A 26153-nucleotide genomic window follows, 5' to 3' on the forward strand; every position below is an offset into this window, starting at 1 on the left:
CACAGGATGCCACGATTACAAAAAGTGCTTTTAAAAAAAGCAAGGACTAAGCACCTGGAACAAAATAACAGCAGTATGCAGATTGTCTGAAGATGTTTTAGTTTCCAATTACCACCAGATAAAATTCAGGCTAACAATACAAGGCAACCCTTGGATTCTCTGTTTCTCCAGATAAGTTTGTTCATCCTATAGTCACTGCAGACTGAGCAACTCCCTATGCCGTGCAGAATACCATGGCGTGGGATGTGGTAGCAGGATACAGAGACTGTCTTTATCCCCAGCACTGTTGCTGTGGCACTTCAGCAGGGTCGGTCCTGCTGTACACAACAGGCTTGAGAGGTACCACTGGTGGGAAATGGCCATGGATAGGGCTAGTCAGCTCAGTGAGAGTCAGGTGGGGAAAATGGGTTGTGCCCCATCTCACCCAGGAGACTTTCACATCACCTGTGCCCTGGGCACTCCTCACCGAGCCCTGGGAGGACTCATCTCGTGTCTCTTGCTCTCTTTCTCTGTCTTTCTTGCTTTGCTTCCAGGGGGAGAGAGGCATGCCAGGGCTGCCAGGAAGACATGGCACTAAGGTACCTTGTAAACAGTGGAGTGACGCTTGTCTGCCTGATCTCACCCGTACTGCTCGACTGTCCCTGATGCACAAGCATCACCTGGATTTGTGTGTGTGTCTGTTAGTCAATGACTATCTTCAGCTGAATTCTTTCTGCTTCTATATTGCAAAATATAGGGCCTAATTTATGACGGAGATGGTGGGGGAAGAAGTGTTTTACAAAGCAAATGGCATGCCCAGTCCGATGCTGTCTTGCAACATCAGGATCTTAATGCTTTACACTAGTGAGAGCGGCCAGTTGCTGATGCTTCTTGGGAATTGGTGTTTTGTAAATTGGGGGTCCCAAGTGACCGCTGCGACCTTCAGCAATGTGTGTTAGCCCACTGTGATCAGTAGGGCTATACAAGTGTGAACCTGGACTAATGCAGCAATGAATCAGGGTCAGTGTGTGAGCAAGCCTGCATGTGTGTGCACTGGAGTTTTAGGATAAATACTAGAAAATCATCCGCATTGACTGCCATTTAAAGGCCAAAGAGTGAGGAACAGGCATCCCAAATGCACTGTGAGAGCCTAACCGAAGCCACTTGCTGCATGTAATCCCTTTCATGACACTAGCCTGTATTCACTATAACCTACTGACCCCTGAGACGATCTGGAATGCTTTTTTCCCCCCGTTTATTGCATAGAATCCCTGATCTCCATCTTCTGTCCTTGTGTTTTTTAGCTTTGTCCCTGATTTCTGTTTCAGAAAGCTGAGAGGTATGATCCTGCTGCTCTCTGGCTCCCCACTCCTTCTTGTTTGAACTTTTCCAAGCTCTTTTCACTTTGAACTTGGCTCCCAGTCCTCCCCTTTGTCTCATGTGCTGCATCTCAGTGCCTCTCATTTCTCACCTTCTAACACTACTTCACCTCCACCCCTCTCCTTAGACCTTTGTTATCCCTCATATTTGCTTTTGTAACTGGGCCTTTTCACCAGGACCTAACTAATACTAACACAGGCCATACAGAGGTTTCAGAGAAAAGTGTTGATAGGGAAGACCTGCTTTTTGCATCAATGCTGTCGAGGGAAATGTGACTGTCCCTGTGGGAACAGCTGCCTCCTGGGGTTTCGAAGCACCTGTCTCAGATTGCAGGGCAGGCTGGACTCCGTGGTCTCATGGTGGTGGCTTGCTCTGTGCTGCAGAATGATGCCTGAATTGCAGTGCTTGGAAGTCTTTTTTTTTTCCCCTAAGGTGGCTGGCTTCAGAGCTCTCCTGAAAACATTTTACTGCAGGGTTTGTCTTCTGTAATAAAAACAGAATAAGGGGAAATGGCAAGACCAAGGCCCTGGGGTATGAGCTGGCCTTTCTCGGGATGCTTGAGCTGATGTATCTGGGATCAAGCGCTGAACTGGGTGTTTGGTCGTCAGCCTGTCTTTGCATTCCTCAGTTACTTGACGCTGTTCTGCTTGTTGGCCTTTGCTTCACTTGCAGGACTAAAACCGGGGGGGTGGGAAATCTGGTTGTTTTGACTGGGTTGTGCTCATGATGTCTGCCTTTGGAGGAGCTTTTTGGAAAGCAGAGCCACTGCCATAGGTGAACGACCTGCACAGGGAAGGAGGATGCGTGCTGTGTGGTGTTACAGCATTACTTCTGAGTTTTAGAAAGGAAAAGATGTGGATTTTGCCTTTTTAGTTCCACCTGGCTGATACTGTTTTGTTTTTAAAAGTTTGTGTCCGATTCGTTTCAAACAAGGTGTTCCTGTCTTTCCTTTCTCTGCCAGGGCGCTCCTGGGCTGGCCACCGCAGGACTGAAGGTGAGTTTTACACTACACTGCAATGGCATAAGTAGGGCACGCTTAAGAGCGGGGGCTGGAGTTAGGAGAGCACAAGGCACAGGAAAATGGTCAGACAGCTCCCACTAAAGGGCAATATCAGAACTGCTGTTCCTTTTGGCTGAGGTACTGGATGCGTTTCCAGCAGCACCTCTGCTCCTCCGCACCTCTCTGGGCAGAGAGGTTGGTGAACTCGTGGTACTCTACAGCAGTGTCGGAATGGCAACAGAGCAAAGGGCCAGGTGCAGATTTAGGGGGCTAGAAGTCACCCCGGGGATCCAAGACACGCAATGAGACAACGACCCGTTGTCCTCATTCCCTCCAGCTGCTGGGGGAAAAGAAAGAAATAAAGAAGTTATCTCCAGGGCTAGTGGGGAGGGTTTTTCTCCTTGATGCCACATTGATCCCCTATCAACACAGCCTCCCTTCAACCCCAGCTGCAACCACAGCCTTGCTCTGCGAGGCACTTTTTGTAATTGTGGCATCCTGTGAAACTGTATTTTGTAAAATACTGTGTGCGCAGAGCTAGGAGTAGGCAAATTCCTTAATGCCAGCAGATGAGTCTTGTCTCATTATGCTCTCTTGTATCTGGTAAATCTTCTCTTAAAATACTGTCAGGTCCTTACTCAGTTTTATAGAAGCCGCTTGCCTGAGGCTTGCTGGTTTCTTACAGCAGCCTAAGAGCTGGCTAATGAAGATAAAGCAAGCTCCAGGTACAAATACTAATAAGCATTTAAAGTATCCTCATGCCCTTATTTACAAGGCCAAGGCCTCCACAGATGAATGTTCTTTCCTCCACTTTGATAGCTCTAGGAAGATTTGTACTCTGTCCTCCTGGTTTTTCACTTTATTTTCCTGTCTCTTCCTCACCAGGGCGAGCCCGGGACTCCAGGAGAAAAGGTACTCTCAGAAGGCTTTGCTCTGAGCCTGCATTTCTGATTTGTTTGTGTATTTTTTTCCCCCTCCCAGAGCAGCTGAGGGAGCTGAGGAATGGCTCTGTACTTCCCAGTGCCCAAATCCAGACCCTAATGGCACCTGCCAGAGTAAGCAAAAGGGTAGTAGCATCCAGTGATGCCAAGTGAGAGAGGCACCATACTGCAAACAGATTCCCTCCCTCCTGCTCCTGTCTGTGTTGATGGGAATATCGTCCAGCTGTCTTCCCCCTTTCCTCCCTACTCCACAAAATATGCACAGCACACTTTGCTTAGCAATATGTTCCCTCTCCCCCTTCCCTTGGCTCCTTCTGCCTCCCAGTACTTCTGTGTCCACCAGGAGTCTTCCCACTGTAGGGGGCCGTTCTTCTGTCATGCACCACATGAAGTGCCCTGCACAGTCTCCCCTGTCTCAGTGTAGCGTGACCTGGTTTGAGTTCCTGTGGCGGGCACAGTACAAAAATACCCCATCACTCTCCATCACTAAGCAGCCGGCTTGGTTTCTGAACAGCTGGCTCCTCTTGCTTGAGGCTCGCTGGGTTATGTTACAGCATGCGATAGCCATGTAACAGACACATTCTCTGTCTCTTTTCTTCCCCACGAAGGGAGATCCTGGAGTCCCAGGGAGGATGGGCCCCCCAGGTTTGCCAGGGAAGAGGGGGCAGCGGGTAGGACATTGCGTGTTTGGGCTTGGTGTCCTGGCAGTGCTGTGTTCCTGTGAGCGGGAGCTGGCGGGAGCCTGCTTTGCGTTGCATTGTCGTGCTTGCGGGGGATTATGTGTTCTTTTCTGGCTCTTGCCCCCCTTGGTGAAGTGTGTTTGCGTGTTCCTGCTTGCAGGAGGTGGGGGGCTGGTGGCAGGCAGGGCAGCATGAGATGCCTGGGATGTAGTCTTGTCCTGGGAACAATTAAGGACAGTGCTGCATCTTTTGACTCCAGAAATAACCCCTTAAACAGGGATTCAGTAATCTGACCTCCCTCCTCAAGAAATCTGGTTCTTTACGCCATTGTTCAGGCAGCACAGGATGTTTTTCAGTAGCCCTTACGGGCATGTGTATTGAAAACTAGTCCCTGAATGAAAAGTAGGATACCAAAAGCAGAGCAAGGCAGAAGCCTGGGACAGGATTAGAGGTTATATCCTTACGAAAACCCCCAAGGCCAAACATTTTCTTTGGATATGAGGTCCTGCAAATGTTTTCCTTCTTTTCAGGGAGAGAAGCATTAATTTACAGCAGCAATGTGCATGCTCTGTCAGGGGAGGAAAGTTGGGGGGGGGGCCTTACAGGTGGCTGGAGGCCAAATTACCTTCAAGAAAGGGGTCACTGCACTCTAGAATTGCCTAAAAAAATAAGATTGCTGCTAGTTAATTATTTTCCACGGAGCCACCAGTGCATGTCTGTTCATGGAGCATTGATGCAAGTCCCCTGCATGTCAGATGTGTGCCCTTGAGCTCTGATGAGATGGGTGTGCAGCACCAGCCTCTGCAGGCAACAGCATGGCTCCCAGAGGAACTCTTTGCTAGCCTTGCTGATCTGTTGTGCTGCTGTTGTGGAGACAGCTAGGCACCTGCTGGGGGAAAGAAGTTTTGAATTGTTCTGTGTAATCTGTACAAGTTGTTAAGTCTTGGAGGTGTGAGGAGTGCAGGTAAGAACACAACTTTTTCTGATGATGCATTTGAAACATGTCTTCATGGTAACAGAAACCTCTGATATCACTCTCCGTCCTGGCAAAATGCAGACTCCTGAACAGGACACTCTAGCTGGAAACCATGGGCTTAGCAGCTGGATGGAATGGGCTGAATAGAACCTAACTTCAACATAAAGACCACTAATTGAGCTCCAATATTCAAAAAATGACCCAGAGGTCATGGTGAACTAAGCAAAGTCACTTCACCAAGTGAATGCTGGATGCCCTCCATTGCTCACTGCCCTGTGGCATCCTCCATACTCGATGGTGCCTCACGCAGCTCAGCTTGCGGGCCTTGCTCTCCAGGCATCGTTTTAAACCATCATCTTCTGTCTTTGCCATTTTTGCCACTCCTGTTTTCACTGCTTTTCATGACCAGTATGTGTCACAGAGCTTGGCTGCTGAGACACTGCACTGTTTTGGGGTTTTTTTAAGAGCATGATGAGACTGGGATTTGGAGTTAGGGAACAGGAGCAGGAAATGCCCCTTGGGAGAGGTGTGGGAATGTTGGTTGTGAGATCTTTGCCGAAGCAAAGCAGTGTAATTCACAGTGTAATGAGGAGCTGTGAAAACTGGGATGGGCTCAAGCAGCAGGACAGTTTCTGTGCAAAGAGCTGAACTATATCAGGGCATGGAGAAAGTCTTGCACTCCACATAAAATTTGCCCTGGGCAAAAACTTCTCTGCGTGTATGGAATGGCAAGAGCCTGTGCTGAAGGACTGACAGGGAAAAGTGTTTAGCAGACCAGAGTGATAAGGAAGATGCACAGGGGGGATCCTGGATCTCTTTCCCACTCACCTTCCTTTGGAGAGAAATAGCAATGGTGTGCAGAGATAGTCAAGAGGACAGGATAAAGCATTCACTGTCCCGAGCAGGTGCTGCTGTAGTACGCCTTGTCTATGTCTAAAATGAAATCCCCTGGGGAAGGGAAAGAGGGTTTGAAACAAGGAGCAGCTCATCCATCCTTCGGCTGCTTCTCCAGGACGGAGAGCCTGCAGAGTCAGCCCGACCATGTCTGTTTTACCAACAGGGTGAGAAGGGACGAGCTGGTGAACCTGGGCTTCCTGGACTCCCTGGCACGAAGGTTTGTATCTTCTCTGATTTTTTTAGGGGGGCCACTCTCATCCCTTTTCCTTCCTCCCTCCTGTGCCAGCTGTGCACAGCTCATGCGCTCTTAGGTCACTGTCGCAGCGTACAGCAGCATGTTCTGTGAAGCTCAGGTGGATGTCAGCCCCAGCCAGGGATGTGATGGGGTCACACAAAGGATGCCTTTTTGTGAGGAATTGCATGCCTTCCTGCAGTGACGGGGAGGCTGTGGTCCTGGGAACGTGACCACGGAATCGTGTTCCAGTAGTTTGCCTTTAAAAGCATAACCTCAGATGTAATGTGGCATTTCAGCCTCCCTCCTGCTCCAAGATCCACATGTGAGGAGGAGATGGGCTTTTTGGGAGCTGCACTGCAGTGCTCTGAGGTGGAGGAGTAGCCTTGTGCTCGGAGAGACCCAGGGCAGGTCAGCTAAAGCTAAGCTCTGAAACTCTGGCTTTTTCCCTATGCTCCGGGATATGGATAGAAATCACACCTTTCAAATCAGACTTTTACAGGGTGCTTTTCCTTCAGGAAAGGGGACAGTGCACTGAGTGACAGTGGCCATTTCAGGAAAGGATGAGGGTGTAATGGCAACTCAGTGCAAGCAAAGCTTTCCTGTTACTGCCTTTGTACCTGCTCTGTGCAAAGGATGTGGTCTACAGGGCTGACTGGCTGATGACCACAGCTCCAGAGCGAGCCATACCAAAAAAAGCCATCATCAGGTGGTAGGTGGTTTTATCAGCTCAATTTCAACAGTAGAAGAAAACAGTTGTGTTTGAACTGGAGCCCGGGGGATGAGGTCTGTCCACAGGTGGCTTTATATGGCACTGGGGAGTAAGGGCCGAGCAGCAGCACTGCAGCCAAAGGGCTGACGATAGCTGTGACCGCTGGCAGGGCTCTAGGTGGAGCCCCCAGGCAGAACTATGTTGGCCTGGTTCCTGGACAGCTGGTGACTCTGGAGCAGTGACGTTTCTGGGCTAGCAAGAGGCCAGCTGATGGACCAACTTGTCTTGGGCCCTGTCTCTCTAAGCCAACAGTTTGGCAAGTGAAATTATGGAGATGGAGAGACTGAACTGTGACATGTGGCTTGTTCTTCCTTGCAAACAGGGAGAGAAGGGAAATGCTGAGAATGCCTTGGCGGGAGGTAAAGGAGAACCTGGCCCTCCAGGTCTGCCTGGGCCCCCTGGACCAAAGGTGAGTGGTTTTCCTCCAGTGAGTTGTGTATTGTGAGGGATTGTGACCAGCACAAGGTGTGTAGGAAGGGGCAAAGGTTGCATTCATCTGTGCCCACCTCTAATTACCTGCTGAAGGGACATCAGGTTCTGCAGAGCGTTTTAGTTCTGTTGTTTTAAATACAGAAGGTGAGAGAATTTGTGAACTGTGTTTCAGGGAGGAAAATACCCTCCTTGTGCTCAGAGAACTTCCCTCTAGGCTCTGTGAGAAACTAGTTGCTCAGAATCAATGACAGCCTCTAGTCCCTGTGGTATCTGAGGCAGGGTGGACACGGGGAGGCAGGACGGAGGCCTTAAAAGTCTTCTCTCCCCTCCCTCTTCCACCTCCTCAAGGAGCAGCAGCAGTAAAGTCCTGCCCCTTTGGCAAAGGTCACCAAGAACACGTAAATCTGAGGTCCAGTCTCAGATGTACTTGGAACAGCCCTCCTGTGCACTTACTTTGGGTCTGAACCGGCTGCTTTCCTTCGTGCTGAATACTCCCTCTGCACTGTGTAGAAGAGAAGGGCACCTGGTAGGACGTCATGGCAGGAAATTTGGGTTACCCGAGGAGAAGAGGGCAGAGCAGGGGTACTTGGCTGGTGCATTTCTTCCTCCTGGAAATGCAAAGCCAGCAGTAGAGTCGCACCCCTTCCACAGAATACAAACCCATCCCTTTTCCTTTCTCTTTCTCTCAGGGAGAAGCTGGTGACATTGGCCAGCCTGGTGCTGCAGGGTCACGGGGCGAAAAGGTACAGTCCTTCTGCACAACCCAGCGCCAGGTTCAGTAGCTGCAAGTCTGTTCCTACGTGTACAAAACTTAGCTGAAAAGGAGCATTTTAAAATTAAGCTGTCTAGTCCCAGCCTGTTTCAGAGGACCAGCAGAGAACAGTGATTCCTGGAGCTCAAGCAAGTGAAGGGATAGGCTTTTTTAACAGCATGTTCTTCTTGTTACAGGGGGAACCTGGTTCACCGGGAGACCAGGGACCCATGGGCCCAAGGGTAGGTGTCCTTCCACTAACGCTTGAAGAGTTTTGGCCTTTTGAAGAGGTCTAAGGATAGTGGGACCACACTGACAGTCTAGATTGGGCCTCTGCTTTCTTGACAGATGTTCTCACTGTCACTAAAAATGCTTATAGCTGGGCAATGGCTGAGTTTGAGACAGGCCATTTCTCTACTCCATACCCTCATCAGAAGACACCCCCACCTTAGGGGGGAAAAAAAGTCTTTCAGGCCAACTCAGGGTGGATGCTCGGCTCATTCATAGAAGGAGGTGGGTTTGGATATCCCAGTCTGAACTCAGGCCCTTGGCATATCAGCAAAGGGCAGCAGGAGGGTGTTTGGTGTGTGCTCAAGTCTGGCAATCGGTCAGACAATCCAGCTCCTGGATTCTGGCCTCAACTTCACCACTCACCAGACCTGCCACCTTTGATGGTCATAGCATGGTGATCTGGGCTTGTCTGGCTACATTTCTGTAGTGTTTCCTTTATAACATATGCCTTTAAGAGCTTTGCTTAATCAAGGAAAAACTGGAGGCTCATGAAAGAGGCCCCTCTGAGACCCCTTTTTCAGGGTGAACCACAGCTCCGAGTACCCCATGGGAAGGGCAATCCCCAGGCCCTGGCTAAAGAGCTGGTATTTTTCAGGGCCCCAAAGGAGAGCCTGGGAAGGACGATATGATGGACTATGATGGTAACATCAGCGAAGCTCTCCAGGTGAGCAACTGCCCTCCTGGCCCATGAGGCGACTGCTGGCAGCTTTACTGTTTCCCTGGGGGTGCAGACAACTGGGAACAATGTGGATCTGCTTCCTCGGCAGTAGCAGCAAAAGGAAGTACTTGGTTGTTCCATAGTCCCCGTCATCCTACAGCTCACTGCATATAGTGTTTTGGTAAATACTTGTGCACCTTGTTTAATTGATATATTAACACTGGTGGACGTAGAGGTGATGTGAATCGCCTCAAGAGTGGCACGTGACTTGGGGTAGATGGTGAATAAAAGGACTGCAAAGCTTCCTAGGGAGTGTGCACTGATGATGTGCAGTGAGCGAGTGGCTATGCCCAGCTCTGGGCTAGCCTGGATTCTACCTGGAAAAAGGGGAAATCATAGAATAACAGCTCCATGGGACTCAGAGCTAGTTTTTTGCTTTTGTTCATTTTGTAGGCTCTTTGCTCATTTGGGGCAGTGTTATGTTAGTGGAAAACAAACCACCTCCAGGAAAAAGCTTAGCTTTCCAATGGCTGTTTTCCTTTTTGATTTTTTTTTTTTACTTTTTTCCTAGGAAATACGAACTTTGGCCTTGATGGTGAGTTTCTAGCTTTGCTGCGTGGTTTTAAGCAAGTAGCCATATGTCCATCCTAAGCAGATGGCCTGACAATTTAGGTGCAGCTAAAATATTTGGCCTTTGCTGTTGGGAGCTGGAGTAGGGGCAGCTGACAGCTGAAGGAAGAGCTCATCTTCCCTTCTGATCATGGCTCTTGAATTCTAATCAGGCCCTTTATTTCTCTGCTTTAAGAGGTAATACATGCTGCTCACAACAGGGATTGCTCAGAAGGAGCAGGGAAGAGCAAGGGGGACTGACCAAAGCACGGAAAAAGGAGGCCTTGGGTGCTTTGTGAGAGAGCTTATGCTGGCAGTCTGTGGTGGACACTTTCTGTGATGGGAGGGGAGGACATATTTTCACCATTGATAAGTATAACTTGACATAACAGTCCTGTACAAAACTGATCATTTAAAACAGCAGTGACTACAAGCCCTCTGAAGACAAAGAAATGTAAAGTAGTTATTTTAAGCCAAAATAAGGGAAAAAGTATCCCTGAATTTTGCTTCTCAGGACAAGAAACCTGCTTAGGAAAGAAGATGGATTTTTAAAATGCAGTATGGCAGGGCAGCACAGATGTAAGCAGCATCACTTGCTAGGCCAAACTGCTCCCTAGGTTTCCTTAAAGGGTAACGGCCAAGACTGATCAGGAAATCTGCTCAAAATACTAGGGCCATTTACCTCTGCTTAAGCTGTGCTTGGGATCTAAGTAGTACAGTGTTTCCTATGATCTCTATTCTAAAAGTGTACTTTTGTAGATAGGAAGGGACAACCTTAAGTTAGTCTTAGTTTCAGGAGCAGATAGCTGTTGTCATTTTAGTTTTCCTCCATGAAAATGTAAAGAAATACATACATATCTACAACTCACTTTGGACTGGCCTGCTGCTCACTCAGAACTCTCCATTGCTTGGCTTCCCAAGCAAATGCAATTTTAGGAGTCCCTGGGAAAATTGCCCCGCTATTTCCCCTTAAACTCAGAAGATCTGTTTGGTTTCAAAACATGAAAATAAAGGCCCTGTTGATAATCTGAAAATGAGTTTTTCTTTATCTAGGGACCCCCAGGACTTCCGGGTGTGGCTGGACCTCCAGGGCCACCGGGACAGAAGGTATTTGCTCAATTCAGCACTTGCAGAGCTCAGGGAAACACAGGAGCAGGCCAGGCAGAATTCCCACACACAACCCCCACCAGCGCTCCTATTCTCCCTGTCCAGCACTATCAGACTGTCCTGCTGGCCTCTACCACTCCTCCTCATGCACAATATCCTGAAAATCTCTTTTCCCACAATGATAATGCCTTATCAGAAAGATGAAGGATCCTTTCTGCTTGCCCTCCCCTTTTAGGAAGCAGCTTATGGGAACCGATCTCTGTGCAGGGATTTTGTTGGTTGGGAACTATGTTATAGCACTGGGGCTGCGAACTGTCAGTCAGGATAAACAAGGCTGGTGAAATTCTTAGGCAGTCAGACATGTATTGTTTCAGCAGGGGTTTCCATGTTTTTTTTTCTGTGACTATTAGTTACCAGAGTCCCTGCAGACTATTTCTGTAATGCCCACCCTTCATCATCATAGTGCCATGCAGAAGGAGTCAGAATAGCTGCTTTCAAACTGCCAAAGCAACAATTCTGTGTTTCAGGGTGAAATTGGCTTGCCAGGTCCTCCAGGCCATGATGGAGAAAAGGTAAGACATGGTGCCACTATGGATTGCTCTTTCCTTTAGTGGTCTTACCTCTGTCACTAACGTTGCACGGTTGCTTTTCGCACAGGAGAAAAAATTATTTTGCTTTACAAAAACGAGCATTAATGGTTTATCAAAGTCCTCACCTATAGGGAGTGGCTGGGATGGCACGGCAAATCTACTTTGTCCTGCCCCCCATGACTCCTCAAAGGGCATTACTGCGAGTGAGAGGCTGAGCAGTGAAAGAGGTTCTGGGCCAGGGGCTCACCCTGCAGGAGTAACCTTACTCTTATCTGTGTTTCACTCTGTGTTGTGTGGATTTCTTTTAGGGACCACGTGGCAAGCCTGGAGAAATGGGTCCCCCTGGCCCTCATGGACTGCCAGGGAAGGATGGACCACCTGGAATAAAGGGAGAGCCAGGCCATATTGGGGTCACAGGAGAAAAGGGCGATAAAGGAGAGCCGGGACAAGCTGGCTCACCGGTGAGTAAATCAAAGCCTCTCAGAGCACTGCTGGCTGTCCAGGTTATGCAACAAGGGCCTGGGACTTCTTGGATACCTCAGAGCCCCTCCGATGTGGGTGCTGGACGCACCTCATCACTGCTGTATGAAGTATGCCAGTACAGAAGCGACGTCTTGGCTCCCTGGCAGATGTGTCCATCTTGCTGGAGTGGCTGTCCCCAGCTGCGTGCCCTGCTCAGTCACTTCCTCAGCTTGTTGCCTGGTGTATTGCTTAAACTGAAACGCCACTGTAAGCAAGCAGGCCTGACTTGTGAGAAGGCAGCTGAGGTACCAGCGCACATGCCCTCCTGGGAGGGCAACTGCATGGAGTAACCCCTTACATCCCTGCCACTAACCGGGGCAGAGTGCCCAGTCTCCCAGCTTCAGACTGTCACAACTTCTGTGTCCTCAGCACTAGTCAAGAGGGTTTTATGCAATGAGTTTCTGCCTCTCTACAAGATTACTAGGATAAAACTCTTGCTGTCACAACAGCTGGCTATTGGGGAGTGCTTTCTAGCATGGGCTCCAGCAAACTGCGTAACCGTGAGCAGAACTTGGAGGCAGGAAAGCAGTACCCCATCCCTGCTCTGGGGACCGGCACATCCACAATGACAGGAGGATGTTCAGGCACTTGCACGTCCGGTTTCAACGCTAGTGAAGCCCTGCATTTCCCTGGACACCTGATGGTTGTCTGGGGTTTTCAGTGTGTTCTTGGGATGACCAGCACCAGTCTCAGCTCTTGCAATGATGTCTCATATGTCTGCCTGACTTAGTCTTGCAAAAAGTCCACAAATCTTTCTTGATCCATAGGGTCTTGATGGCCCCACTGGAGAGAAGGGCGAACGAGGTGACCAAGGGATGCCAGGACCGTCAGGATTGCCGGGTCCCATTGGACTTCCAGGACTGACAGTAAGAGTGAAAAAGACAGGCTGCTCATTCCTGCTTGGCAAAGAGAAAACAGCACAGAGCAACACACAAGGGTTTATTTCTCAAAGTGCTGAGTATCTCAGGAGCCTCAGACCCCTACCCCTTAGTTAGGTGCTTAGGTGTCACTGAACATCCGTCAGGTCTCCAGCAGCAGGCAGGGGGCCAGCTGGGCATCTGCCCCCACTGCTGTCTGGAGGTGCTGGCTCTGGCAGCTGCCTGCAGAGCCTGCGTGGCAAAGTCAGCCGAGACGCCTAGTTTGCTGGCAGAATGGCATCGTTGCTCCTTCCCTCAGAGGCTGCAGCACGGCAGAGAGGTGTCAGGCTGCTGTTGGGGAAAGGCAAGCAAAATCCTGTAGCACTCCCCTTGCACAGCTGTGAGATACCAATCCTGGAGGCCTTGCGCTTTGTAGGGTGCCTCCTCTGGAAGCAGAGGTGCAGGAGAGCCGCAGGTGAGCTGTTTGTGAAATAGATGGTACATTCCCACTCCTCCTTTGGGGAACTGCTGCTTGCCAGCACGTGAGTGGTTCACAGATGGCTTCTGATGGAGTGAGACTCCAGAGTGTGGCTGGTGGTGACAGGGTCTGTTGTTGTGTGCAGGGAGAGAAGGGTGAACCTGGGGAGCGTGGAGACAAAGGAAATCCAGGAGAATCGGTAGGTCACCTTTCTCATTTTCCTTCTGCAATCTCGGCAGTAGGGGAGGGATGATGTGGCAGCAGTGCTGCTGAAAACCAGCACATCCCACCCTCTTATGACACACGTCTCATTGAGGACAGCAAGCTTCATTTTGTGGGACTGAATCACCAGCCACCTCTAGCTCCCGATGCCCTACTTTTCCCTTACACAAGAACAATCTAGCTCATGACAAGCAATCAATAATGAATGCCTAGGGAAGAATAGAAGATCGTGGAAAGCATAACAAATATTTCCCTCGGCACTTGCGGCGAAGGGATTTCCTGAACAATACTTGCATGTATCTACATATATGTATTTTTCAATAGGGTTTGTGTTCTTGAATTTGTCTGTTCTCCCCTCAAAGCTCACCCCTAGCTTTTGTAGCACCCTGCAGCAAGGAGTCCCACAGGCTATCAAAACACTCTTCTGCACGTGTGGAGCAAGCCACCTTCTTTCCTATCTTTTGAAACAGCTGCTAAGCTGTTGACCTTGTGCCTCCTTGCAGGAATGGTGGTAGAGCAGTGGAAGTGGAACTTTTCTGGAAAAAACTCACTGCTTTCCCTCCTCCTAAATATCTGCAACTGCTGCATAACCTTCCCCAGAGTCCTGCTGCTTCTACTCAGCCACTGTCCTGCATTGCTGCCACTTCCTAACACAGTCCTTAAGGGGAGTCCAGGTTTCCAAGCCTGGTAGAGCTCTGCTGCGTCCTGTGCCCTGCCTCCCCTCTGAGCAGTTCCCTTTACCTGCTGAGGGCAGCAGATTATGACAGTGACTTCTCTTGCATTGCTTTCTAGATATCTGGCCCCCCTGGACCCCAAGGCCCACCAGGACCTCCAGTAAGTTTTGAGTGATTCACCTGAGGAGCAAGACCGTGGGAATGAGGATAGAGCGGGAAGTGGCTGGGGAGGGTTCTGGGCAGAGAAAAAAGCCAGAAACACTGCAGCATTGAAACAGTAACATGCTTAGTATCACTTCCAAACCCACCCCCCAGGGTAGGTCAGAGCTACGATGGGCTGGGTAGGTAAAGAGAGAAGGCTAGGTTTGTCTGAGATGAAAGGGAAGACAGTAGCAAGATGGAATGAATGGGATTAAAGGGATCAACTTCAGAAATGGTCTTAATAGCAAGCCTGGCCCACTGCCAGGTGGTTCTTGGCGAAAGCCGCCTCATTACCAGATGAGAACAGTACATGAAGTGCCCTTTACACAAATAAAGAGGCCTTCAGGCTAAGCTTTTGTGCCCTCAGTGTGACAGAAAGCGAAAGCTCTATAGTGCATGCTGAACTGTGATAACCTGGATTTTAAAGCATATCCTTAAATATTACTCATATCTTGTCTTTCATCCCAAATACAGGGTCTTCAGGGCCTCCCAGGACCGAAGGTAAGGCTGCAAAATATAACATTCTGGAATTTTACTAGAGTTGTCCCAAGTGAAAGAATTCCCTTCAATAACAACTTCCTAGCTTTCAAATGTTACTTTTCTTCTATCTTGGTAAGAGGACAAATCCTTCTGGATATTTTCTTGAAGGAAATGGATTAGCAGCACTCGCTTTAGGACCCAGAAAACTGGTCATTCTCTCCAGTTTTCACCCAAAGAAGTAGGAAGTCACTGGCCCTTGGAAATCTTTCCATGAGAACATAGTTGCAATCTTTGTCTGAAGGGTGCAGGTCTGTACAGTGGGCTGGACAGGCTGTCATACAACCCTAAGTAACTGAGCTCTAGCTTAAAATTAGCCAGGTTCTGTACCCTGTAAATTCTGCTGTAAAGCCACTCAAGGACTTCGCTGTTCTTGGTGGTGAGAAGCTTTCTAATCTTCATCTAAATGTGTTTATGCTCAGCCTGCACCATTGGTTTACCTGCTGTAAAACTGTACCTAGATGAAAAAAATATTTGAGTGGAAATGTTCAAGGAGACCTGTGTTTTTCCTCTGACATTCTGGCAGAGATTGGCAAATGTGGGCAGTGTCTTCATCCTTCTTGTTATGCTTAGATTTGGCTACCAGTACTATTTGGGTGCTAAAGGGGATGGTATATTTATCCTGATTCATCTTTTCTCCAAGTGTTGATTACAGATACAGTTATCTGTCTTGCTTGTCTGTAACTCACTAGCCACTGATATCAAGTGTCTGGGAAAGTTCCGTAAGATGGAGTTGTCTTTGAGGTATGGGCCAAACAAATGCAGGTGAAAGTCTGGCACAGCACAGACTGGATTATAGGCAGAGGAAGTACTGCAGCAGTTTCTCCTTGAACCATGTAGGCCTGAATAGCAGGTGCAATGAGATGTCGTGAGCGTGGAAGTTTTTGTTCCATCCCTGCAACAAGTCTTTTTGTGAAGAGGCTTTCAGTAGTGGGGAGGAAGAACATTTCATACCCTTTGCAGACACATCAGAAATAAGTAACTCTTCCAGGTATGTGCTCAAGCCAAATAGCGTTGTAGGGCAGTGATACATGGCTGTATGGAAACTGGAGTGCTGGTAGAGTGGGCCAGCAACGTGGTGTCTTATCGTTGTAGGAGAGTACAGCAACCAGGCTTACCATTTCTGTGCAAACTTGGTTCTTCTGATACTTCTGTTTCAAAATGCAACCAAGATAATGTTTTAAAATACCTTATGAACAGGAGGGTGTGGGGGAAGCCTTGGGTTGCTTTTTGAATTTATGAAAAAGGAGTATTTTGTTTAATATTGCTTTATAGTTTATAACAGAGAATTTAAAAAATATAGTTGGAAAAGGAATGATGAAATTATTTTCCCCAAAATTTTGAACCTGATGCCTTTGCATTTACAAAAATCTTTCCAAAAAAGATTTCAGTATGATTTTTCTTCAAAGCTTATAGACACCTGTCATTCACTTCCAATGAATCCACATCTTAAAATGTGAAACCAACCTATCGGATAACTTCTGGTTCCTTATATTTACCTGACGCTCCCTGCAATAGCAGAGAGAGTGACACAGAAGTGACCTCAGTTCCCGTTTGACCACCTTGACCCACTGGGCCTGACTCTTCTCTTACTGCCATTGACTGAAGACAGGTGCTCACGCAGAGGTCACTTGACGGATACTGGTTTTCTTCAGATTGGGCTGAGAATCAAGCTAAAGCATTGCTCTGCTGCCTCTTGTATTCTCTCTAATGCTTCGGCGCTCTCTGAAGGGAGGAATGTTTGTTATATAAGTGGTGTTACGGTGGGTTTATTTTCTGCTCCATCCTTCCTTTAGGGGGAAGCAGGGATTGATGGAATGAAAGGAGAGAAGGGTGCCCAGGGTGAAAAAGGAGACAGAGGGCCACTGGGATTACCCGTAAGTATCCAGGAAGTAAGCAGCACTTTATGAGCCAAACTTATATCAGCTGTAAAAAGATCTCTCAATAGGAGACGCATGCAGGGATGTGATATGTAAAGTCAAAGAAAGAGATGATCTATAAATAACTGGGCCTTTGCTTTTTAAACTTAAAGCCTCAATTTCTTACAGAACCTTCATCTTTTAGAGCTGTTAAATAGATCAGTGATCACTTTAATTCTTCCTGCTTCTGGCAGGATTGGGAAAAACAAACAGCAGCTTTCCTGTGGGTTCTTTGCACTTTAGACCAGAAACAGAAGTCAAAAAGATGTGGAAAAGGAAATACCTTCCCAGCCGTTTATCACCTGGGCCAAGCTTTGTACAAAAATTTGGTGGTTCTGAATGCATCCAGCTTCTTCACTAGCCAATACTTTGCTATCACTTTTGCAATGGAATCAGTGCTTTCCCTGACATGGTAGAAGCGTGCTGTGTTCCCTGCTGTATGTGAACTCAGTCACATTAGACAAGTGTTGGTGCACTGCTTAGCTTAGCAAGGAGGAATTGTGGCAGAATTATAATGAGTTACAGGAACTTTAGATATAAACCTGAAGACTTTGTGAAGCTCTTGGCTCACATCTGCTAAAAGCTTCTTCACCCACTGTCTGAGCTGACAGCTGATAATGAATTAGTGGTAACTTAGTCCCACCCAGTTGCTCTGCCAGCCCCTAAGTTCTCTCCTCATAAAAAGCACTGGTGGCAGAGCACACCCTCTCCCTTTGCTAAATGTACTGCCTGGAAACAAGCACTGCAAAGCGCATCTTGTGTACTGTGTGACTTTGTCAGCCTGTGTTTGATAACCCAGATCCCTTGTCCCTGACTTTGGCTGAAATGTGCGTGTCTTTGTAAAATGTTTTCCTCTTTTAGTTGTGCTATACCTTCTAGGGCCTGGATGCTTCTCATCGAGCTCTAGGCACTTTAGTGAGCTCATCATGAGTGTATTCACTGTGGCTCCATGCAGAGCCAGCAGGGAGAAAGCGAAGCTTTCGGAAAGCTCAAGTGCAAAGGATTGTGCCTCAGTGAAGCAGTGAGAAGTAAAAACACAGTCCCTATTTTACCCTGAGAAATGCAAATGGAAGCTTTCTGTGTAAATGGTTATTCCCTCAAGTCTGTGTGTTATCAGGACAGGGGAAGGAGGTCCCCGTGACAGTCTGAGCAGAAGATGCCCCAGCAATTATCCTGACAAGCTCATCAGTGTAGCAGGGAATGTGCTAGCTGGTTCTACTACAGCAGTGAGCCCTATGAGAAACTAGGGTCCCTTGCCTTTTCGCATCGCTCGTCCTGAGCTCTGGAGGGGGGAAGACTGGCCCAGAAGTGTCCTTTTAGAAATGTTTTGTGTTTGGATCAACAATATCAGCAGGCCAGCTAGGAAGCACAGTTACTGAGCTGTTAGTAAGATCAGAGAGATATTGTGGACCTTGTGTCCCTCCTCAGACCTACCTAAATCTCTTCAAAAGCTTTTCCATTCCTGATCCAGTGTGTTTTCAGCCTGTCAAACTAAATGCAGTGCCAAACAGGTACTGAAATATTTCAAAGACAGACTCTGTAAAATCTCACAGCTGGATCTGCTGCCTTTTCAAGTGTGATTTAGGGCTTGACATCATGCCAGAATTTCAGCACATTTCAGCACTGATTGTTTGCAGTAGCCTTGGACTTCTCTATGGCCAACAAGCTGAGGAATTTGTCATAAGTGGAGGAAAACTCAATCTTTGGTACTTATATTCTACAAAAGCTTTCTCCCCTGGCTACCGTCAGAGACAAGACACTGGGCCAGACGGACCTTGGGTGGAACCATTGTAAAGTCTTATGGATGAGGAAATTCAGGGCAAGAGCCAAGCAGACAGAAAAGTGCCACTTAAACTCAATCTGGTGTAAATCTGTACTGGTGACACAGGAAGATGAGCCACCGGTTTTATAAGCCTCCAAACAACTGGATGTAGAGTGGAGCAAGCCTGCAGCTCACTAAGCATGCACCTACAAGACTTGGGTTTTTTGGTGGGAACTTGAATGGCTGATGGCTCTGCACTGCTTATAAATGCCTCTGTGACCACAGGCCTCTGAGCCTTGTGTCTTCTCTGTGTAGCCCAGCCTGCCACAAAGGCAATGCAGGTCTCAACTCCACTGTCACGTTGTCCTTTTCATCACCTGTCACAGAACACCTGCTTCCTCAGGGGTTTTCTCGGTGGCACTGAGAATGGGAAATTTGCATTATTAATGGGATCTGAAAGTTGCAGGTCAACATTATATGTATTCAGTGTTTCTATGTTTTTGTTGGTTTGCTTGTAAGTACCATCACCTGTCCTTGAGATCTTAATTTTTGTTTATTGCAAGCATATGTTTGTCTCAAGTCACTGCTTCACTCACCTCTCCCCTCCCCTCTCCTTTCCCCCTCACCCTCCTCCCCTCTCCTCTTGCCTTGTTTTTGTTAACCCTCCCCCGTCTGTTCAGGGTGCTTCAGGTTTAGACGGCAGGCCTGGACCACCGGTGAGTTCCATTTCTCCATTACCCTACGTTCCTCCTCCCCTGTATCGTGATTTGTCTTGTCTCTTCCACCAGAGTCTTGTTTACACCAGAAATAACTGTCTTTTCTCCAAAGCAGGCTTGGGAGGGGGGTTAAACTTAGACGGAGAAGTGATGTTACACACTTGTCTTTTTTGATGCTACGAGTCTGTCTGGATCCTGGGATCATAGCCTACTTGTTCTACTTTATAACAAGATGAATGAAACCTCTGCATGGTTCCATGATGCTCTGTTCTCCTGTCCTCTTTATTACGAGGGGTCTCCATCCTGTCATTCTCCATGGTAGCCTTGCTTGCCACCTTTTCACAGCAGTAGCTCTTCAGTTTTGTCTTAGGCATAATAATGCTGGTGTGTTTTGTCCTGTGAGCAAAAGGCTTTGTGCATTGTTTTCGCACATGGCACTTAAGGCTGCATTGCCATGGGTTGCAGGTATGCTTACAGGTATCTCTCCATAGCCTGGTAAGCATCTCACCATGAGGAGAAGTTGCATCTAAAAGACCTTCTGCAAGCAGGACTAGCCCTTCACCTCTCAGCAGCAGAATGCCATGCAACTTCAGCAACTCCGCACGTGCTTTCCTTAGTCCCAGATACGTGAGGGTGGGGGTCGTGGGGTGTGTTCCAGTCTAGTATGTACCTCTGAGAGGTAGCGACATCTGACAGCGGAGCAGGAGGATGCAAGATTCCCACCTCTTGTTGCTAACTTACTGTGAGATGTGAAGGAAATAAACTCCTTGTGCCTAAGCATCTCAGTCTGTGAAATTCAGAATGAGACAAGTAATGCTAACCTTATTCTGCTATTCTTGGCTAGCAGCTGTTAAATAAGGGCCAAATATTTTTAATCCCTCTTGGGAGGTCACACATCACCCATGCACAATCCATTTGGCTATTTAAAAAGAAAAAGCAATTTCTCCTCCTCGGTGTAACTGGAAATTATTCAGCTGCTCTAGAACTTCTGAACAGAATCTGAATGACAGCTTATACACTCGCTTGTTTGGGGAAATTGTAGATTTAATTTTACAAATGTGCAGGTGAGATCTCAATGTATTTCATGGCACTAAATGATCTTAAAATGATGCATATGTGCAGGCAATTAAGATTTCTGGGATGTGAACTCCTGTGCATGAATCTAAGGAAAGCCTGATTTTTCTCACTTCCTTCACTGCGTTTAAGTTGTGTGCTGCATGGACTACTTCTCCACTTACATTCTGCAGATCTTAACTTGTCTGAAAAGCTCTCCTGATCCACATGAGTCATCCTGCTCACATCAGAGGGGTTACTTTAGTGACTAAGGATTGTGAGCTCATACGAAAAAGGTGCAAGGCCATTTTCCTTAAGGCTGTTAGAAAAAGATTTCCCTGTTCTGGATGCTTTCTCCTTTGCTCTTCCTAGAAGGCAGGTAATGGGCCTCAAAAGTATCCCTTTATCAAGGCTCCGTGAAGGAATTGTAGATCAATACCTAAATGGTTAGCAGAGTTCTTGCCAATCTAAAAATATGTGGTGATGTAGGGCTAGGAAGGTAACCACCTATCTATATGATGTAGTTATGTGGGTGTACTACACACTGCAAATTTGAAGGCTGTATTTTATCTAGACTGCAGAATGTGGTCTGGGAGAGCTGTAAGAGACCCTCCAGCAGGGAACACTCCACAACAAGTTCAAGGACTCTGTATAGAGTTGAAAGTGCCCGATTTCTTAGCCAGAAGACTATTGCCTAACTGCTGTATTGCCCACATGAAAGATCAACTTTCATCGGGTTAATTTCCCAAAGCCCAAGCAAGTCTCAACAGCACTGGGAAGCGAGTTTGGTATGCTAATGGGAGATGGCCCCTGTGTCAAAGGGTTAGCAAAAAGACTGGGTTTTCCTGTTAGCATGACTGAGAGCCTGGTGGAGTGACATAAATAGCAAAAAGGGAACAGAGGGCCTGGGACTGAATGATACCCCTCTTAGTTTGCATCTGTGTATGCATGCATCTGCATTCATCTCTGCAGCATGGTGTCTTTCAACTTGCATGACTGACCGGCTGCCTGCCACCAAGTAACTAAACTCTTTCATTTTTGCTCAACTCAGCTGACTCCGGGTGGGGGGAAAGAAAATAAGGAAATAAAGAAAAGAAAATTGCTTATCATCTAAATGGCCTTTATTCTGCTACAGCTTTCAGCCTTGTCTGATATAAACTAGAGAGAAAAAATTCCCTCCTGTGGAATTGGTAGAAATGCCTGCTGTAACAATTGTCAAGAGATAGCTTCAAAATTAAAAATAAGGCTCTGTAAAATGGTGCTGGTGTGATTGAATGTAGCAGTTCCCATGGTGTTCAAATTGCCTATAACAACTACTTCAAATCCATCGCCACCAACACTGAAAGCTGTAGTGGTGCTAGATGCCTTCCATCACCAGACTGTCCTTCCCAGCTGTGCTTTTTCCTAAAGGAGCAGCAGTGTCTCCTGGCTTTAATGAGGCCCTAGAGGGAAAATGTCCTGATGTGTTTTCCTTCCTACAACTATAGGGTACTCCAGGACCAATTGGGGTTTCGGGACCAGCAGGACCAAAAGGAGAAAGGGTGAGTTTGCTTCAGAACTGACCAATGCTCTGTAACTACTTTGAAGCTACCACAGCTCTCTGGGATGGAGAATCTCTAGGTTTTTCTAGAGCTGGAACTGCTCTCTCTTTGTGCTTATAAGACCCTCAGCTGGGCCTCTTTGATTTCTGAGTATCTCATCCTTGGGGTTTTTAGGTGCTTTGAAATCTGTCCTTTACTTTTCTTCTATAGTGTTGCTGTAGCCACTGCTGTGCTGCCTGTTTATACTGAATAGGAATGTAACAATTTCTACTCTTTTGTCTCTGTTTCAGGGCAGTAAAGGAGATCCTGGAGTTGTAGGACCAATGGGGCCAGCAGGGCTTCCTGTAAGTATGGGAGTACTAGGGATTTGTTATCTACAGTGCTTGTTTCCTGGCTGATAGCTTAAGATGCTGCTGTAATACAGCATTTGCAATTTCAGCTAGGTTAGGTGTTAAAGAACCGAAGTTACACACTTATGTATACTATGGGAGCAACAGAAAGAGCTTGATAACTTCAGAGCAATGATTCAGAATGAGGTGGATGAAGCTGAAGGGAAACTTAATTTACTTTGGTCCTCAAACTACCAAAAGAAGCTGCATGGCACTCCCAGGATACGTATCTTAGTCCAAAATGCTGCTTTCGAGCACATCTGCTCTGTTTACCTCTCCACAGCTTGGGTGCCTGCCTTCCACCTGTCTGAGAGGGCCCTGTCTTGTCATTGCAGTGACAAATGCTGTCTTCAGCGAGGTTACTTCCACTGTTTGGGATTACTTTTTGCAAAGTAGGGCCAGTGTTGGAACACCAGTTTTATGTAATCATGGAGCTGCTTTGTTGTTTAACCAAAAAAGGAAGTTTGCTGCTTTTTTCAAGGACTGCGTTCTCTAAACCAGTTTGGTTTTTATCTGAAGAACCCTTGAAGCAATAGTAGTGGTGTTACAACCTGGATGTCTAATGGAGGTGAAGAGGAGGTTGTCTGCTGGAAAAGTTAGGGTTTTTTTTTACCATCGAGCAATTGGTACAAATGGAAAAAACAAACTCCTGGGCACACATTCTTCTTTTTAAGCGGGACTACAATGGGACATACTTGTTTTAAAATCTTTCTTTTTGTGTTGATGTATTTCAGGGTTTACAAGGTCTACCTGGTGACAAAGGAATCCGGGTAAGTTACCAGGCAAACTTCTTGAATTTAGTTACTAACATCTTCACACAGTGATAGACTGGTTAACTCCTGAGCACCCTCAAGTAGCCAGCATGTAATTCTGTCTGCTAGACCTTCATATAAGTAACTTTACAAACTTGTATTTTAGAAGGTGATACCCGTAGCTCGTATAATCACCTGGGACATTGTGGTACATCTATCTGAAAGCTATAGGAGGGATTTTCTAGTGTGTTCATTGTTGTCATAGCCCTGTTCTCACTGAAGCATGGGACTTTACGTGTTGTAGACTTCGGCCAACGTGGCATACGTTAGGAAATCCTGCTTATCTATTTACTGATGTGTGTAGGGATTCCCATGAGAATTAACTGAGGTGAAGCCAGCAAATCTTACTATATTACTTTTAAATTCCCCCTGAAGTGTGAAAAGGAAAGTTGCCCTCTAGCAAATGAACCTCTAGAGAATTTGGAAGATGGAAATTTGGAAAAGATAAATTAAATTGGCCTACCTTAAAGAATCAGACATGAAGTCTCCTCAGGCATTGTCCTGAATGGATGTGATGATGAAGAGTTGGGTCAAAACCAATAACGTGAATGGCTGCTTTTCTGTCATACCACCTGTGTTATAGAAAAATAAACATTACTAAAAAGCGCATGTTGAGAAGCTCCTTGCTTTTTCATCAGGTTTTCCACAATGTAAGGAATTTCTTGCCTGTTAAGGCTCTAAATCTTTTTAACAAAAACAGTTGAGAGATATAGTTGAGCATCATTTATATTTAGAAATATAAATGACTTCTGGATTAGAGTCTTTGTAAGATTACAATTGTATAGATATGTCAAGTAGTTCAATATAGTACACATGTGTATATCTTTATGCATGTACTCACACATACACCTTCTCTTCCTAAGAGACTGGTATCACCTAAGTTTATCTGAAAATGTAAAGTTTTATAGTGCATGTGCCCGTATGGTGATTTTATTATATGAATTTGCTTTTGATACATAGTGAGTGTTCTCTGTCCTTTATCTGCAATGTATTTCTGACCTTACTCTGCACAGAATGGGCAGTTTTGGAAAGCAGTAGCCAACTGGCATCTTAAACTAGGGGAGAAAGGTCCAAGTTTCATGGGAGCTCCAAAGTTCTCCCCTTTTTTAATCATTGCATCTGGCTTTGCTTCTTAACGTCCTCTTCATTAAGACGCGTTTTGTTTTGTTTGTGTGGCTTCTAAACAAAAAATAACTTTAACAGAATTCCTAGACTTTTTCAGTTGTTTTTTAAACTGGGTATTTTATTTAAAAGAAGGATCTTTCATTAGCTGTAGATAGGATTTCTCTGAGCTCTTGCATAAAAGCAAATGAAAACTGGGAGAAACAGCACCTCCTTGTAGAAGATGAGCTGGAAAGCATGAGTGGGAAGTTTTGCTGGCCCCTTGAAGCATGCGTGCACTTTGCCTCGCTGCAACCATTATTCTGAAATGAAAAAGTGTGAGAAAACTTGAGACTGTAAATGGGCAAGTGCAGTATCCTTGCGGGTGGGATCTTAGAAAATACCACTTTTTCCACTGAGTCTTTATATAGGCGCTTCCCCTCACTCCTGCCCCTCTTCAAAAATTGTGAACAGGTCACTACTACTTACAGGAGTTAAACAGCACAGTTTTGGTGAGTCCCCTCTATACAGCTGTTTTGTCTGAATGCCTCCATCCCTTTCTAGAGACATCTGACAAGTACCTTTTAGCAGAACTGGACACAGTGCTGGTTCCCCAGGGTTTGCTCTGCAGCCCAGTATTCCCAGCTGAGTGCTAGGTCTCCCCTGCAGTGGGACACACAGCTTCTGTGTCAGAACCTCCTCAGAAGTGCAAGACAGTCTCTCCCAACTGCTGGCAAAACTATGGCACTTCAGCCAGGAGACTTCAAAATGAACAAGAAAGCTGTGAAACGAAAAAAAGAAGGCAACACTCCGCTTCTGACCTGTTCCACAGGGGGCTGGGATACAACACCCGCCTCTTTGGAAGTGGGAAATGTGTTCATTTGAAATGCTTCTTTTTCATTTAGGCAGCAGCGGTATGCAATGGCACTTTAATATGAAGATTTTCAGTGTTGAGCACATTAAAAATGAGGAACCCTTGTTAAGCTCCCAAATAGTTTGCCAAAATCCTTTGTTACTTTAGGCAGAGCAGTGCTTTTAAAATCCCAGAAACGGTCCTGCTGCCCTTTGTTTGGAGTGGGAGATCAGCATAGGTGGGCCTGGGGACAGGCAGAGACAGTATTGTGGCACTAGATAGCAATGGGAACAGATGGCCTTTCAAGCAACCCAGCTGAAAAAGTGTAAACCCTGACCTTGTGCTATGAAGCTCATATCTTCACTGTTATTTTAATGCCTGTGGTGTTTTTTTTCTTGTGTGTATGTGCGTCTTCCTCGCTCCTACAGGTCCACCTTTGTCCCCTTTATCCCTTCCTCCTCTTCTGCCTTTCTTCCTGGTTCCTTCTTCCTTCCTCCAGAGCAACCCATGCCACATTTTCCTGGATTATCCTCTCTGTTCCAGTGCTTGGTTCTGGGTGACTTATCCTCATTGCCTCTCCTCTCCCATCCATTTCTCTTGCCAGCTTTGGGTTTAACACTTTTTTTTTTTTTTTTTAAAGAAAAAACAGCAACCTGTGCTGTCTGATTTTATCCCTTAATTCCTTTAACCCTCCCCACAAGGACCCTATATTCAATTGCCTGTGCAGCAGCCAGCCCCTTCCCCTGTTTTACGCTCAGCAGCTTTGAGAATTTCCTCTGTTATACAGAAAGACTTGGTGTAGATATAACTGGCAAATACCCACGCTATACCCTGCCCTGGCTGACCTGCTATGGGTGGGATGTTGCCAAGGGGCAACAGGGCATCTGGGCATTCCCTCAGCCCCTTTTGCAGCTGGCTTTCATTGACTGAATGCTGCCCCTCCATAAAAGAGCATCCCTCCCCTTTGGTTATGATTTTTTAAATTTGTCTCCCCCCACTGCTCCAGCTCTGGTGTAACTCAAGCTGGAGCCTGTGGAGTATCAAACCACTGTAGGAATCGTACCTTCCTCGAGTATGTCAGTGCTGCTAAATAAGAGAGACAGGGACAGGTCGCTGCCCTGTGGCCGTGTTGCTTAGGACTAGTCCCTCGTCTAACAGGTATTTTGGGGGGAGCACTACCCAGAGCATCCCAAAGGACAACCAGGCTCTGCACGCTGTCTG

At 46.9% G+C, this 26153-nt stretch overlaps 1 protein-coding gene across 1 annotated transcript in view; it reads left to right on the forward strand.

Moving 5' to 3' along the window:
• COL13A1 (collagen type XIII alpha 1 chain) overlaps window positions 1–26153 on the forward strand; it is a 62032-nt gene that overhangs the window by 28621 nt on the left and 7258 nt on the right. The window contains exons 17-37 of the mRNA XM_049809995.1: window positions 2321–2353; window positions 3245–3271; window positions 3909–3971; window positions 6017–6070; window positions 7180–7266; window positions 7979–8032; window positions 8238–8282; window positions 8927–8995; window positions 9561–9584; window positions 10652–10705; window positions 11233–11277; window positions 11604–11756; window positions 12585–12683; window positions 13298–13351; window positions 14167–14208; window positions 14724–14750; window positions 16583–16663; window positions 19148–19183; window positions 21724–21777; window positions 22068–22121; window positions 22901–22936. Coding sequence (XP_049665952.1) covers window positions 2321–2353; window positions 3245–3271; window positions 3909–3971; window positions 6017–6070; window positions 7180–7266; window positions 7979–8032; window positions 8238–8282; window positions 8927–8995; window positions 9561–9584; window positions 10652–10705; window positions 11233–11277; window positions 11604–11756; window positions 12585–12683; window positions 13298–13351; window positions 14167–14208; window positions 14724–14750; window positions 16583–16663; window positions 19148–19183; window positions 21724–21777; window positions 22068–22121; window positions 22901–22936 — 1191 coding nt within the window. The remainder of the gene's footprint in view (window positions 1–2320; window positions 2354–3244; window positions 3272–3908; window positions 3972–6016; window positions 6071–7179; window positions 7267–7978; window positions 8033–8237; window positions 8283–8926; window positions 8996–9560; window positions 9585–10651; window positions 10706–11232; window positions 11278–11603; window positions 11757–12584; window positions 12684–13297; window positions 13352–14166; window positions 14209–14723; window positions 14751–16582; window positions 16664–19147; window positions 19184–21723; window positions 21778–22067; window positions 22122–22900; window positions 22937–26153) is intronic.

This window comes from Accipiter gentilis, chromosome 9 (genome assembly GCF_929443795.1).
Source record: "Accipiter gentilis chromosome 9, bAccGen1.1, whole genome shotgun sequence".
Taxonomy (NCBI): domain Eukaryota; kingdom Metazoa; phylum Chordata; class Aves; order Accipitriformes; family Accipitridae; genus Astur; species Astur gentilis.